Here is a 16,125-nt window from a genome sequence, read left to right on the forward strand (position 1 = left end):
GGGGGGGGTTTAGAATATTTACTTCCTCTGTTCTTGCGCCATCATTTACTGGCTGGATCTGCCCTTTGGGCTCTCCTATGTATGCATTAATCTCCTCTAGATATGTGCCACCTCCTCCAGGCTGGCTGGCCCCTTGGGCTCTACTCTCCTCTATATATATGTGAACCTCCTCTGTTATCTAATTGAATCACTACAGCCTGTTAGGCTTTGTTCCATCACTTCCCATAAAGCCAGGGTCGTTTCTCCCATGCCAAGATGGATCTAATCTACCTGCACAAAGGTCGAACTGATTTCACCATGTGAAAATCAATCTGTTTCCTACTAGGTTTCTCCGATCACCACCACTTTAGTATGGAACATACATGTGGCTGGCATGGTACTATGGTGCACCACTCAATAAGTGAAGGGACCGAAGTGACACACCCTTAGGGCACTCACAATGCAAGACTCTATCACAGAGTCCAAGACACTTAATTACATATTATTTATGGTATTTTGCTTATGTGGCAGCATATTTATTGAAGAAAGAAGTAGAAAAAATAAGACTCCAAGTTTTATTTAGACTCCAAGTCCACATTGTTCGAGGTAATAAATAACTTTAGACTCTATGATAAAGTCTGCATTGTGAGTGCCCTTACAAGTTTAAGGGCCTCTGGTGCATTTAACTCTTATCTAAATATAACAATACAAATCATTTTAGAATTATGTTCATCTCATTTCTTCCTAGTATACTTTTTTGAATGATGTTCCAACTCCCATAAATAAATGCAGTCGCTTTCTAATCCCTCTCAATAGGAGAAGCAGATTAAGTTCAGGAACAAAAGAAAACCAACTCTAATTAATGATGTTCCAACTCCCATAAATAAATGCAGTCGCTTTCTAATCGGAGAAGCAGATTAAGTTCAGGAACAAAAGAAAACCAACTCTAATTAATCATTCTATGACTACTACTGTTGCACCTAAGTACATATAAAATCAAAGGACATCAATTCTACTTTGTATAGATGATAAATAATACTCCCTCCCTTCCAAATTATAAAAATGTTTTGGCTTTCTAGATACATTGATTTTCCTATGTATCTTAGACATAATGTATATCTAAGTGCATAGCAATAACTATGTATCCAGAAAAGCCAAAACGTCTATAATTTGGAATGGAGGGAGTAGAAGATAAATTAATATCATTGATAAATTTATTAATTATAACTAATTACCATGCTCCCTAACAAACCCATAAATGGCACTGAACTAAAACAATCCTAGGTGTAAAGGCACTCCCAATGCAGAAACTACTATGGTTTCTATGAGTATTTATTATCATGCCAACTAAGCATTTTGCTGATGTGGCAGTCGAGTTATTGAAGAGGGAAGAAATCCTAGAAACGGTTTCTATATTAGAAACGATGTCTACACGACTACCAATGTCACCGGAGTCCATCCGCACACGCAGCCACGATCCCGTGCGCCTGTTCTTTCCTTGTGTGCGCGCTGTTGCTTGCTTCGAGCTATCCGCTTCGTGCAGTGCTCCACTAGAAGGAGCCGTGTGCTCGGCCACAGGAAGTGTCCGTTCGCACAGGATGAGGAGAGAGAAGCAACCAGGATAACGGGAGAGAGAGATGTAAATAGTTGGGTCTAAAAAAATACTGCATTGAGTATAGTTTCTATAGATAGTGTCCTGTGGTATAGAAACTACTTAGTAGTTTCTGCATTGGGAGTGCCCTAAGATACCACAAACTGTTGACAATAGCAATATAATGCTTTTGGCACTAAAGGAAAGTGGACTAGAAAGATCTTGGTCCATTTTACAGCTGCATCTAGAAGAAATCAACCAAATAAACTGCAGAAGTACTTCAAGCGATTTTATGATATTATTAAGTCATCTCTCATCTCCCATTGAATACATCAAAAATCAAAAGAACAAAAAGAAAGAAAACAAATTGAAAGGGTGCAAGTCTAACCAGAGGCTGTGCCACGTACCAAACCTAACAGCAGCCGTTGTCATGCTTCAAAGATCACCATTCTCAAAAGAAATTTAATACTACGGGAGTGCTGCAGGTATGGGCCAAGCTCAATAGGTCAGGCTGTGCCACTTAATCCAATAGTCCCCAGCAACTCCTACATAAATGAAATGAAATACAACAAAACATAAATGAGAACTGTAACATCTTCATACATGTGAACCAAATTTCACTGCATGAAAATAGAACACAAAATGAAATGATAGTTTACACTTGCTACGAAGAATTATTTGTAATGTTGACAACTGGAAGGAGTGTCCATACCAGCAATCATCCTGGTACAAGTTACTTAATCACACATGGTAACTGCTAGACCAGATAGAATTTGCTGGCTCTTGTTCAGCTATTTGACCACTTTGCTGATTTCTTTGGTGGTAATTTTGGAACATATTCTGCTTTGAAGGCTCAAAAAGGTGGAAATCTTGCCATGTCTTCTCATTGGCCCCTTGTGCATGTATCTCAGAGATCTGTTGTTTCCCAGGGAAGGGGAATGGAGTGGCAAATGAAGTGATAGTATCACTGACACCAGGATAAACAGCTCTTAAATTGTTAACATCATCAATCGATGGCTGATAGCCATCTAGCCAGCTGTAATCATCGACCTGTGGGCTCTGTAGTTTTTCAACCAGAATAGAATCATCTTGACGCTTCGGGGTTACATGATTAAATCCTGGAGGCGGCCCAACAGGCTTTGATGGACGACTAACAGGGTTCTTCTTTGAAGCAGTTAGTGGTGCTTCTGTGAATTTCATTGGCATGCCACCTGATGGTGCTATTGAAGGTACAACTGAATCAAGTGTAGAGGGGACAGTCTCTCCAGTAATGTTCACATGATTATGCATCGAGTTTTTAGTGGTACCAGCAGGCTCAGTAGACGAATACCCAATAGACTGTACACCACTCAATCCAGCCTGCAACCTCTGCTCTAGATAGCCATTTCGAGTTATGTTGACAGTCTTCAGTCCATTCATTAACAGCATTTCTTGTTCACTGAGAAATTTTGAATAGTCAGGGCTATTAAAACATTGAACCATTGATGCAGATACACGTGGTTCAGAGACAACATCTTGGAAAGTTAAACCTATGTGCTGAGGAACAACATGCTGTGCACCACTGCTTGTCCAGCTGGAAGCAGGCTCCTCAACAGGCTGCATGAGTTCAAATCTTGGAGCAATGCTAGGAATAACATTTTGCTCACCATTGACAGCCCAACCAACAGAAGAGCTGGGAAGCGACTGGTTAATGTTGTAATTACCAGCAGCTGACAGAGATGCAGTACTTAGAAAAGAATGTGACCCACCATTGGGTGGCCAACCAGTCAGAGACATTGATGCAGTGCTCTGAACAGACACTAAACTAGCATTGGTTGGCCAGCCAGCAGCAGACATTGGTAGAGGATAGGTATATCCATTAACCAACAGGTCTGAAGGAGCTTTCAGAAACTTTTCAGAAGCTATAGGCTTGAAAACAATTTCTTCATCATCGTCACTATCAGGACCAAACTGCACATTAGACTGCAGTGTGCCCATATTAGAGGAAACTGAGTCAAATGTTCTAGCAGCCTCATGATCCATGTCAGCGCCATTTGTTTTAAGTGCATCAGGAGACTCATTAAGAGGGTTGTTAGCCTTAGACACAGGAGGGTTCTTGGCCATGACAAATTTCTTGGAAGATGGATCAAAATATATCCTCAACTGATCGATCTGAACAAAGTTCAGCAGTGACTTCCCTGCAGCAAAAATTCGTTGAACCCGTGCTTTCTTCTCCTTGGTGCTTCCAACATTTTCAAAAGTGTGTTTGCTTGAGAAATCCAAAATGGTATGTGCAGGAACTAAGGGCAAAAAACCTCTCAATTCGAGATCTTCCCAAAGGGCAAGCCTGTTACCAGTTTCACCTTCCTCATAAATGCTCATATTAGAAAAGCAAGCCTCATCATCATCATCGTCCATAGATGCAAGGTTGGTAAGGATCAGCTTATTCATAAATGAGATACATTGGTTCCAGAAGAAAGATCTGGCATTTGCATGCTTTTCCTCCATCTCTGAATCAACAGCCAACTCCGGATGGGATGCCAGCCATTCAATGTACACCAGAATGGCTGGCAGATAGAAGCTTGATGTGATATCACGGAGCTCTGAACACCTTCTGAGAATTCGTCCAACAAAATCAAAAGCAGCCGTAAACGCACTTTGGAGCAGTACTCTGTGTTGCACAATTTCAGCATACGACTGGCTATCAGGTTCCTTCTTTACATTGTGTACTGTGAATATAAGGATGACAGTAAGCCTAACAGCAGCTAATGCATTTTCTGCAGCATCACAACCAAAATTAAGCTCGTCCTCAAGACCAGAAGAAAGGAGAATCTGCAAATCATTGCTAACTGAAGAAAACAGCTCCCCAAATGTTTCCAAACTGTTAAAAAGGGAAAGAAGAAATTATTAGGCAGATTGAGACCAGTAAGAGGGTTGAAGAATTGATCCTGATCATGTAAGAGACTGGGCTGTACCTGGTCCTCGTGAAAAGAATTCCATTGAGCCTGACAAATCGTATATAGAAGGCCTTCAATGTATCACGAATATTGCACTCCCGTTCCCTTTCAGCTGTTTCAGCATTAACATCTTTTGGCTGAAACCTTACTTCTCCCCGTCCTCGGCCCCTCCCAGATGGACGTGGGAGTAATGTCTTAGCACTGGGAACTTTGTTGCTGTCTGGGAGCTGTCCATATATTTGGCGATTCTGCATAGGAAGTTGTACCATCATTAAAAGAAGCTTAATAGCACAAATCTGGAAATAATTATTCATTTGATGATGAAACCATTTCCTTTTCTTAGTACAAAAACTATGTTCTCTGTTAGTGTTGTCTATTACTCAAGACTATGATGCAAACATGACAGCGAAACTAGCAAATATTGAGAACCATATGGAATATATATTGGAAATCATCCTATCATTACCTATTGATTTAATATGTTCATCGAGTAAGGGTATCATGAACAATTACAGTCCCATATAAGCCACAAAGAAGTGATATCTTGGGCTATCGATATCAACCTGAATGCTAACATTTGCAAATGAGAACACACAAATATAGATGCCTCAAAAACTATTCGCACTTAATTCACCTAAATAATCGAATCAGTGACACTACTGTATGACTGGAGGTACTAAACAACGAAACATCTCAAGATAAATTAACATTATATAAACAAAAATTTATATAAGAAAGTATTCTTGACATGACAGCTGTATACTAAGTAAAAGCTGAAGAACAAAGTACAAAATAAACATTTGCTATGTATGAACCTGCAAATTAAGTGCCATTACATGGCACCTATATTATATATGGCTGTACAAAGTGACTCAGTGCCAAGGGTTATCAGACATATTAGTTGTGCAGAAACAATTAAAATACTAAAAAGAAAACCAACCAAATTTTCAACCACCTGGTCTTCAGATACCATCAGATGAACAATACAAAGTTTGCCAGATAAGTCAGGAAATCAAGCAAAATTCTCATGCCATATCAAACAATGTACTGAAGGTCTCAAACCAAAATGAGAGCATGATAAGAACAATACTTTGGACATGAATTAATGAAGACAGCAACAATACCTTCTCAAAAAGAATAATCAAGTTGTCCCGTGCAGTGGTAAAAGGAGTATCTGCAGCTAAGCTTCGGAAGTACCTATAAACAGCTACCACCTCGTTGCCTGAGTAAGAAGCTAGTATAGCAAGCTGAAAAAATGACAGCAGCAATAATTAAAAGACTGAGTAGAGAACAAATAGTCTACTGAGCATGTATAGTAATGTGGTAATACCTGATGATGAGGGTTGCCACTGGAAGGATAGATAGAAGCTGCCTCTTTGTAGTAACTAGAAGCAGCTGCATATTCACGACTAGCCGAATCACCATCACCATGCAAGCTCTTGTAACGAGCAAGATCTCCCAAATATATCAGACACCGATGGCATGAAATCAAACCTTTCTTCAACTGAACTGTTTTCTTGTCATCTCGCACAGAGTTGTTCGCATTGTCAAGGCCCTCTGGAAAGTAACTGAGTGGAAGGCCCCAATTTGATTTGATCTTTAACATCAAGTCATGATAGAAGCCAGTTGCTTCTGAAAGGAAGCTTTTGAAGGCTGATTTGATTCTCTTGACTCGATCTGGGTTAGCATTGCTCTTCCCACTAGATGCAACTGAGCTTGCAGCACTAATGTTCCTCCTGAAGTCTTCAATTCTTTTGTAGTGCAACTGCCACAGGAGATATTCTACCTCTTTCTGTTCAGAGAGGTCATGATCTAAGAGAATTATCTTCTCAAAGTTGTCACGCATCTGAAGCCATATGTTGGGATCTGATGGGACTTTGGATTGTGCGGACTTGCGGAGCTGATCTTCGAGTTCATTATTCTGCATAATAACATTGCAATGTCATAATTTTATCATTATGCTTCACATAAACATGAGTATCAATCGCATCTCCTAGCTATCATTTGAGAAACCTGAATACAAGCAAAGCTTGACTCACAACCAAGGAAACAATTAGCTCAGGTATTCTCCTTTCTTAAGCAATTTATCATACAAACCAATTATAAAATATGTAAGGAAAAAATATGCCAAGAACTGCTCGAGGATCCACAGTACCAAGTACCCAACGAATAACCTATCATGCAGCGCAAGCCATCCAAAAAACCGTGGAAAATCCAGGGGCACAGCGGAAACCACTGGATCAAAAACCCAGAGTGTAGACCAGTAGTATTGGTTGTACCATGCAAAGGAACAAAAAATAACTAAGAGGCTTTACCCTAATAAGGAGACGCTCGGCAAGGTCCCGTACCGAGGATGGGGCTACGCTAGCACTATCCATGGGAACAGTCATCATCCATCAACCGCTCACCGGTTTCAGCACCTGCAGCCAAATTACGAGCCCACGAGTCACCAACTGAAAGCAAACATCATGCCAGAAAGTACCAATCCAATCTCGCAAGCAGGTAAGCAACAAGAGTATCAGGCCCTAACATGAGCAAAACAAACCCTAATCCCCTTCTAGACCAAGCTAGGAGGATGAATCTACGCGCCCGACTAACCCCGACCACCAGCAACGAATCCACGGATCTCCACAAACCCCGGTTAATCAGAGGCGAATGTCCGCGAAATCTGGGCTCAAAATCTTCCGCACCGGGAAAGCTCGCGATCGGGTCAACAATCTGGGCTCAAAATCTTCCGCACCGGCAAAGCTCGCGATCGGGTCAACAAGAGGGTGAATCCAAGGAAATCGCGAGTGCCCGGAAGGAATTCGTACCTGCGCGCTGCTTGCTCTCGTGACGCGAGCGAGGGGAAGAGGGGAATTTGGGGCGATTGCAGAGCGACGGAAAGAGGAGGATGCGACTTCCTTGTCTGTGTGTCGTCGCGTCGCCGTGTTGCGGTTGTACTCCAATGTCCAATCCCTCGGCGAGGGCGAGGCGGCTGGGGGCTCTGACGCATGAGACCCACGCGTCGGTCTTTATTTTGGGCTGGTTGCTTTGCTGGCTCGGTAGCCAAAAAGAAAAGTACTCAGGCCTTGTTTAGGCCCTGTTTAGTTAGTCACCCAAACATTTTTCAACTATCCCATCGAATCTTTCGACACATGTATAGAACATTAAATATAGATAAAAAAATAAACTAATTACACAGTTTGGTTTAAAATCGTGAGACGAATTTTTTAAGCCTAGTTACTCCATGATTAGCCTTAAGTGCTAAAGTAACTCACATGTGCTAATGATAGATTAATTGTACTTAATAGATTTGTCTTGCAGTTTCCTGACGAGCTATGTAATTTATTTTTTATTAGTTTCTAAAAACCATTTCCAACATCCTTCCGACATATTCGATGTGACACCCAAAAAATTTTCATCCTCAAACTAAACAGAGCCTTAGTTCCTAAAAAATTTTGCAAAATTTTTCAAATTCACCGTCACATCGAATCTTTAGACGTATGCATGGAGTATTAAATATAGATGAAAATAAAAACTAATTGTACAGTTTGGTCGGAATTGACAAGATGAATCTTTTGAATCTAGTTAGTTCATAATTAGACAATATTTATCAAATACAAACGAAAGTACTACTATTCCTATTTTGTAAAACTTTTTGGAAGTAAACAAGGCCTCACTATGTCCCAATTAACTGTTTGATTTCCATGTCAAAGAATTTGTTATAAAACATGTTGCTAGCGGTTGAGATTTTTCCCTCTTCGTCTCTCATGATCAACACACTAGATGAAAATAGAAGAACAAATAGACACAAGATAATGAGACTATTCTTTATTTCTCTGAATATTAGTGATTACAACATAAAGCTCCCACGTATATATAGTCCTGCCAAGCCTAAGAGTTTTGGTAAGAGCCCACATACAAACGGGATTAGGATTCGGATTCATCATTCTCCTTTCCTTCTAGGTATTAAGTTTGTATGTTTTACAGCACTCCCCTTTGGGCGATTACTACGATATGCACATGCCTCATTAAAAACTTCATCCAAAAACTTAATGGGAAAAAACGGTTCTTGGAGAGAAGAGTACATCGCATTCGTTAATTGTATTGCATATGTTGTCTCATTAAAAACCTTGTGTGAGAAACTTTCAAATAAAAACTCACATAGAAAAAAAGAGTATAACATTTAACCTTCATGGTCATATATTCTTCATGATACCATATTCTTCATAAATAGATATTTATCTTTATGATTTATGTATAAACTTCAATAGCAAATATGATCTATTTAATCTTTGTAATTCTAGTGGTTTACCTTCAAGGTAGATTTGATAAAAATATGCTCTCCCTCATAATGCCAATTTTTGAACTTTATTGTTTAAATCACACCATTCATAAAAGTGTGCTTAATTAATGGTATGCAGTACCACAATACTATATCGTTCAAAAAGGGCTGATAATTCTTCTATGAATTATATGTGTTGGGTACCATAAAAAGGGATACCCAAATCAGAGCAATAAAGAACGCAAAAAACAAAGCATACTAACCACAATTACCGGGGCACGACCCCCAGCTTATTTGACCCCTTAGGGCCTCGGACGCAAGTTCCGACTCGCCCGACCCCTGAGGGCCTCGGACGCAAGTTCCGACTCGCCCGATCCCTCAGGGCCTCGGACGCAAGTTCCGACTCGCCCGACCCCTCAGGGTCTCGGACGCAAGTTCCGTCTCGCCCGATCCCTTCTGGGCTCAGGCGCCGGACCCCGCTCCACCAGGTCAACAAGACTTCCACCGTACGGCGCCCGTACCCCCAAAGTGACAAGCGCGATGATTCCCATACCGCAGCAGGGCAGGGTGCCGACTGTTCCAACCACCCTAGTCACTGTGGCCTTACTTCTTTCACTGTGTGACCTTACCTCTTTTCACTGTGGCGTACTGCCGCACAGTAGAAAGGGAATGGGAGAGGTTAATCAGCACCACTATTTGAGGTCCTTTCCCACTATTGACAGGATGTGCAGCAGTGCCGGCGATCCGACCCCCGCGACCCCTACAGGGCTCGGTAACCCTCTACAGGAGCAGCCATGCTGTCAACCATCCCTCAAGGACGAGATGGACCAGCTTCAACAGGGTCGGGACTGTGGTTTCACCATTCAACAGAAGAAATCTACTCATGTAAATACCTGTCTTCCCTTGAGGCTATAAAAGGGGAGCCAGGGTTCACAACTAAGGACAGGTTCAGAAGGCGCACGCCCACCGCACTCTTTCACAGAGCAGCGACCCGCACTCTGTCCACCACTAAGTCGAGACCTGGGACTTAGCTCTCTCTCGCAACCTGCTTGTACCCCCTACTACAAGCACCTTTGGGTGCAAGGTTATACAGAACCCCCGATCACACTGGACGTAGGGCATTCTTGGCCCGAACCAGTATAAACCCTTTGTGTCTCACTTGCATCACCATCCAAGTTTGGGTAGTCACGCAGACTTATACTTGTTAGTGTCTAGACCACGAGTCTATACACCGACAGTTGGCGCGCCAGGTAGGGGCCTTCTGCGTGACATTCACTTGTCCCTACTGGGAAGATTTGGATGGCAGACGGATTTCACCCACTCCGCCGCGGCACCATCATGATGTTTGGGAGTTTGGAGTTCATGTCCCTCGGATCCGGCTAAGACATGGTCCTCCTCCCGCCACGTGGTGATGTCGAGCCCAGTCCCGAGCCGATCCCGCCACAGTCGCTGCGTGGGAACCGTTCGGGACACCGTGCGGGGGGCACCCGACGGGGGCGTCAGAGATCTAGCATCTCCGACCCTACCACTGAGGCCAGGATCCGTCCGGCCCTCCCCCCGCATATTCCTCACCAGGTCGCCCGTTCCTCCGGCCCGACAGGCGCTAGAGGAAGGGCTCGCGGGGCATCAAGCTCCGCTCCCAGGACCAATAGAGGATCATCGCGGCCACCCTTCCCACCCCGTTCGAAGGGAAAGGCACGGCCCGCGCCCGTCCCCCGCAAGGGGGACAAAGGGGCCTCAACATCCCTCCCTCCTTCACCTATGGGTAAAGGAGAAACAGCGGCACCTCCCGAATTACCTTTTGGGCTCAGGAACGCCGCCGCCACCTACGCCTCTTCCGTGAGCACTTCGTTAAGTGCGTACGCGGAACTTCTAGGTCACCACTTGAGGTCTACACTGGACCTCATCTCCATGCCGCCCGTTTTGTCATACCCGGAGGGTCCTACCTCAGGCAACGACGAGTGGGCCGGCGCTGACTTTTCCGGGTGTGGCGACCCGGAGACCTTCATGCGCTTCTTGGAAGCCAGCAACTACTGTCTCGGCTACTTCGACTCTGACAACGGAAGCTACGACCCGTCACGAGAATGCTTCAACCTGGAAGTCGGAGGCACGCCGCATAACGCCCAGGGGGACGCAGGGCCATCTAGGCAAGGGAATGCAACTCCGCCTCCCAACCCAACTCCCGGAACCGATCTCGTAGCCCGTGGGGTAGCATCAGCCCCCGTTGGAGGGCACCGCCCTGACCTCGAGCAGCTCAATGAGCTGGAGGCCAGGCTCGAAGAAGAACGCACACGCCTCCGCCAACTCCGCGAGGCCCTGGTTCGAGACCCGTCAGGCCGCGGAGATGGGGGCGAAGCTAGACGCCGCGCCCGTGACGTCAACTGTCGTATTGTCGAGGACCAACGGGGTGACGCCCCAGTCTTCAGCACGGCCAGCTAGAACGTGATGGCCGCTGCACTCCTCCTCAAGGCGATGCCCGAGCCGTCGACTCCTGAGGGAAGGAGAGTGCGCCAGGGGCTGCGTGGCCTCCTAGAGCAGGCTGTGGTGCAGAACGCGGAGAGTTCTGCCTCACAATCCCACGGCACGAGACGTCGTGAGGACCGACCACCTCCTGACAAGGCACCAACGGTACAGGGTCTTCCGCCCCCTAACCCACAAGGGGGCAACAGGGCCCCGTCAGTACACGAGCGCGTCGGAGCCGACGCGGACGTGCGGGCCACCCTCGAGGCCAGGCGACGTGATAGGGACGAGGCCGAGTCCCGATGCTACCGACCGCGCCGAGGCGGGAGGTACGACCCCGATCACGACCGCAGCACATCGCCAGAGCCTCCGGGTCCCCGCGTCTTCAGCGAGGCCATACGAAGGGCCAAGTTCCCGGCGCGATTCCGACAGCCCGCCAACCTCACCAAGTACTCAGGGGAAACCAACCCTGAGCTCTGGCTGGCGGATTATCGCCTAGCATGCCAGCTAGGCGGTGCAGACGACGACCTGCTCATCATCCGCAACCTCCCACTCCATCTGGCCGATACGGCCAGGGCATGGCTCGAGCACCTCCCTGAGCGCATGATCCACGACTGGGCCGACCTGGTCAAGATCTTTGTTAGGAACTTCCAGGGCACATACGTGCGCCCTGGGAACTCTTGGGACCTAAGGAGCTGCCGGCAGAAGCCCGATGAGTCCCTCCGAGACTTCATCAGGCGATTCTCCAAACAGTGCACCGAGCTCCCCAACATCACGGACTCCAACGTGATCGGAGCCTTCATTTCCGGTACCACCTGCAAGGAGTTGATACACGAGCTCGGACGCAAGACCCCTACAAGCACTAGCCAGCTGCTCGACATCGCCACCAACTTCGCCTCAGGAGAAGAGGCGGTTGGCGCCATTTTCTCCTACAGCGCAGCCAAGGGGAAACAAAAGGCCGAGGCCACTGAAGCCTCGGGCTCACGCGACCAAAAGAAGAAGAAGAAGGGTCGCAAGGGGAAGCAGGGTCAGTCGGACGACAACCTAGTCGCCGCAGCTGATCGCAAGAACCCCAAGCGGGCTCCTGCTGGCCCCGGTCTCTTCGACGAAATGTTGAAGAAGCCGTGCCCCTATCACAGGGGGCCAACCAAACATACCCTTGAAGAGTGCACCGTCCTCCATCGGTACTATACCGACATTATCACCAAGGAGAGTGCCGAAGAGCCTCCCAAGGACGACGACCCCCAGGGGGAGGTTTTCCCCAAGGTTAAGAACTGCCTTTTGATCTTTGGGGGACGTGCGGCTCGCCTCACTACGGGTCAGAGGAAGCGCGAACTCCGAGAAGTTTGCGCAGTCAGCACAGCCACGCCCTCGTACCTCAAATGGTCCGAGAGCGCAATCACGTTCGACCGACAGGATCACCTGGATCGGATCCCCAACCCCGGGAGCTATCCTCTGATCGTCGACCCAATCATCGCCGAAACCCGTCTCACCAAGGTACTGATGGACGCAGGCAGCGGCCTCAACATCCTTTATGCCGAGACTCTGGCCCTTATGGGGATCAGTAAGTCCCGGCTGAGGAACGACACAGCACCATTCCATGGAGTGGTGCTAGGACATCGTGCCCATCCTCTCGGACAGATCGATCTGTCCGTTTGCTTTGGAACCCCCGACAACTTCAGGCGGGAGGTCCTCACTTTCGATGTGGTCGGGTTCCCAGGGACCTACCACGCAATCCTGGGACGACCATGCTACGCCAAGTTCATGGCCATCCCCAACTACACCTATCTCAAGCTCAAGATGCCGGGGCCAAAGGGCATCATCACCGTCAGCACGACCAGTCAGCACGCTTATCAGTGCGACGTCGAGTGCATTGAGCAAGCCGAGGCTCTGGCTGAGTCACTGGCCATCCTTACGGGACTCGGCGACTGCGACCAGGACGTACCCGACCCCAAGCGTCACGCCGGGAGCTTCGAGCCGGCGGAGGAAACCAAGCTAGTCTTCCTCGACCCCGGAACCTCTGAGGGCAGGGCGTTGAGGATTAGCTCCAGCCTCGATCCCAAATAGGAAGTGGTGCTCGTCGACTTTCTCCGTGCAAACACTGACATATTTGCGTGGAGCCCTTCGGACATGCCTGGCATACCGAGGGAAGTCGCCGAGCACTCCTTGGAGATCCGAGCCGGCTCCAAGCCCGTGAAGCAACGCCTGCGCCGATTTGACGAGGAGAAGCGTTGGGCCATCGGGGAAGAGATCCACAAGCTGCTGGCGGCTGGATTCATCAAGGAGGTCCTCGAACCCCGAGGGGGCGAAGCTCCACCTCATCGTCGAAGAAGGCGGCCAAGGCATCTCCGGGGGCAGCCGCAGCGTCTTCGAGCCTCTGCACCTCCTCCTGGGCCTCCGTCTCATCATCTGGGAGAACATAGCCCTCACAGACCGCCGGCAAGTCAATGCCGGCATAATTAGAGCTCACCACCGCCAGGGCTTTCTTCACCCCGGCGTGGAGCGCCTCCCTCATCCTTTCCCCGGCCCGGGAGTAAAGGGCTTCGACCCGACTCCGTAGCGACGATCCCGACGCCGACACCCCGAGCCCCTCACACGCCGAGGTAACCATGGCTTCAAGAGCCAAGCGGTCCGAAGCCTCGGCGTCAAGGGACTTCTGCAGGGCCTCGGCAGTAGAGGTCGCCTCGACCACCTTCCTCTCCAACTCTGTTGAAAAACACAACAAGAAACAAAAAGTCAGAAAAGACTAACTTAAAAGTGTAAAGGGGGCCAAGGTAAAAGGCGCAAGTCTTACCCTCGGCTCGCTTCTCATGCTCCGCCGAGCTCTGGTGCCAGCGGGCCACCTGGCTCAGAGCCGCAGCAAGGTCAGCCTGAGTTTGGTTCAGGGCAAGGTCTTTTTTGGCGAGCAAAGCTTCAAGCCGAGCAACCTCACCCTTATACCCCTCGGCCGCCGCCTTCTGCTCCTCGGATTCCTGGGTAAGGTCCCCGACCCTCTTCTCTAGGGGGGCGACCTTCTCCCGGGCCTCCCGAGCCTCTATGCCAGGGCCGAGCACTTCTGCCGAAGCTCGGCGGAGATCTCACACTCCCTCGCAAGCTCCCCCTCAGTCGCCTCCCTGGCAGCCCTCTCGTTCTCGTAAGACGCCTAGGCATTGTGGGGGTATAAACCCCTATACCCTTACGGCTAGACTTGGGCCAGGAGGCTTGGCCCATTACGAGACAAGTTCAAGGCTTGGTCCGACAGCTCGGAGTTTCACGCAAGGAAACAAGACGTGGAGATCAAGCAAGATTCTAGTCGGTTAGAATAGGAATTGATACCGAACTATCTATAGCAATTGTAACCGACTAGGATTAGTTTCCAGATCTGTAACCCTGCCTTCCGGACTATATAAGGAGAGGCAAGGGACCCCCCTAGATCATCATATTCTCTCAACACAAATCAATACAATCAGACGCAGGACGTAGGTGTTACGCCAACTCGGCGGCCGAACCTGGATACAAAGCTTGTCTGTGTCTTGCGTCACCATCGAGTTCGTAGTTTGCGCACCGTCTACCGATAAACTACTACCGTGGGTATACCCCTAGGTAGACTGCCGACTAGCTTTCGTCGACAGGCATCCCTTTCCCGGCGAAGAAAAACTGATTTCTCCAGGGACGTTGCCTTGAGCGCCTACAAGATCGGAAGTCACGCAGAGAGTTAGTATTGCAAAATAAGAACAAAATTACTTTACAACATGGGTAAAAGCCTTACCTGGGCCAAATTGAACATGTCTCGGGCCACGAGCTGAGAAGCTCGATTGATGGCCTCGACGCTGGCACACCCGCACGATTCCAGACCCTGCTAGAGGTAATTCTCCGACGGGTCGTCCAGAACGAATCTGGCTCCCCCCTCAGCATCGCCGAGGTTGGGCCATATTACGGGGCTCTTGCCCCATCGGGCATCTTCCTCCCCTCCCGCCGCAGGGGCCTCGGGCGCCGCGCTGGACGCCACGATGGCTCGCTCTCCCTCGACCTGCGCGGGTCGGGCCGCGCCTCCTAAATCGGCGTCCTCCTGAGGAGGCGTGGCTCCAGGGGTAGAGGCCGTCTCCTTCGGTCCTTGGGGCTTCGGCGCCCCCGTGTTCTGCCCCTGGTGGCGCTCTCCCACCTCGCAGCTCGGGGGTGGCGGCGACATGGGCCTAGCCGACCCGGGAGTCGACTGAGCCCCCCTCTTCACAGCCTTCAGGGGGCCCAGCGCCACCGAAGGCGCTTTTTGCTTGCGGCTAAAGGAGCAACATCAAGTTAGAAGAAAGAGAAAAACAAAAAATCAGTAGAAGGATCAGAAATCCTATACATACCTCACTCGGGGAGCAGACTTCTTCTGGGAGCTCGGAGCTCCTTGGGGGTCCCCCGCAGCTCCAGGGGCCGTTGGTCAGACCTCCGCCTCGCCTGCCGGTGGTGCGGGGGACACCACGGTGGTCTCAGCCTGCGACGCCTCCACCGAGGCACCGGTTCCCGCCCCGGACGCTGGGGAGGGCTCAGCCATACCCTCTAGCGCCACCGGTTGAGGGGGCACCTCGGATTCGGCTCCCGACACCTTCTCCCCCTCTTGAGGACCCACGAGGGCTGAACCCTCATGAGGGGCACTGTCCTCATCATCCACGATGATGTGGGGGACGGCCTGTCCGCCCCCCGGGGGCCTCCGGCCCCGCTCGGGCCTTTGACCCCTCCGGGGCCTCCATCCCCCCGCCGGCAGGAGGGATCACGTCATCCTCCTCCGCTAGCTCGTCGAGCCAGTCGGCGTTATCTCCTCCGCCCTCTATCTCCGAGACCGAAGTCTCGGGAGACGGAGGCGGGGCGACCCCCGCCTTCTCGGCTTCTCGGTGATTCTTGGCGGAGATCTCCCGCCGTTGCGCTTT

At 49.0% G+C, this 16,125-nt stretch overlaps 2 protein-coding genes across 4 annotated transcripts in view; one reads left to right on the forward strand and one right to left on the reverse strand.

The window, feature by feature from the left end:
• The window catches only part of LOC110432663 (uncharacterized mitochondrial protein AtMg00810-like), a 1,364-nt gene extending 1,061 nt beyond the window's left edge, over window positions 1-303 (forward strand). Inside the window, exon 2 of the mRNA XM_021453441.1 lies at window positions 235-303. Within this exon, the coding sequence (XP_021309116.1) occupies window positions 235-303 (69 nt within the window). The remainder of the gene's footprint in view (window positions 1-234) is intronic.
• Window positions 1-7,503, reverse strand: part of LOC110432804 (protein SMG7) — a 14,389-nt gene extending 6,886 nt beyond the window's left edge. Inside the window, exons 1-7 of one of the 3 annotated variants that reach the window (XM_021453638.1) lie at window positions 7,320-7,503; window positions 6,822-6,926; window positions 5,837-6,427; window positions 5,631-5,753; window positions 4,525-4,754; window positions 2,283-4,430; window positions 1,978-2,115 (exon numbers count right to left, since the gene is read on the reverse strand). In XM_021453638.1, coding sequence (XP_021309313.1) covers window positions 2,312-4,430; window positions 4,525-4,754; window positions 5,631-5,753; window positions 5,837-6,427; window positions 6,822-6,899 — 3,141 coding nt within the window. In that variant the 5' untranslated portion in view covers window positions 6,900-6,926; window positions 7,320-7,503 and the 3' untranslated portion in view covers window positions 1,978-2,115; window positions 2,283-2,311. Of the gene's footprint in view, window positions 1-1,958; window positions 2,116-2,282; window positions 4,431-4,524; window positions 4,755-5,630; window positions 5,754-5,836; window positions 6,428-6,821; window positions 6,927-7,319 lie in introns of all 3 variants that reach the window. The other 2 variants (XM_021453639.1, XM_021453640.1) reach the window with 2 other exon arrangements.

The sequence above is a fragment of the Sorghum bicolor genome, chromosome 2 (assembly GCF_000003195.3).
Source record: "Sorghum bicolor cultivar BTx623 chromosome 2, Sorghum_bicolor_NCBIv3, whole genome shotgun sequence".
In the NCBI taxonomy this organism is placed as follows: Eukaryota; Viridiplantae; Streptophyta; class Magnoliopsida; order Poales; family Poaceae; genus Sorghum; species Sorghum bicolor.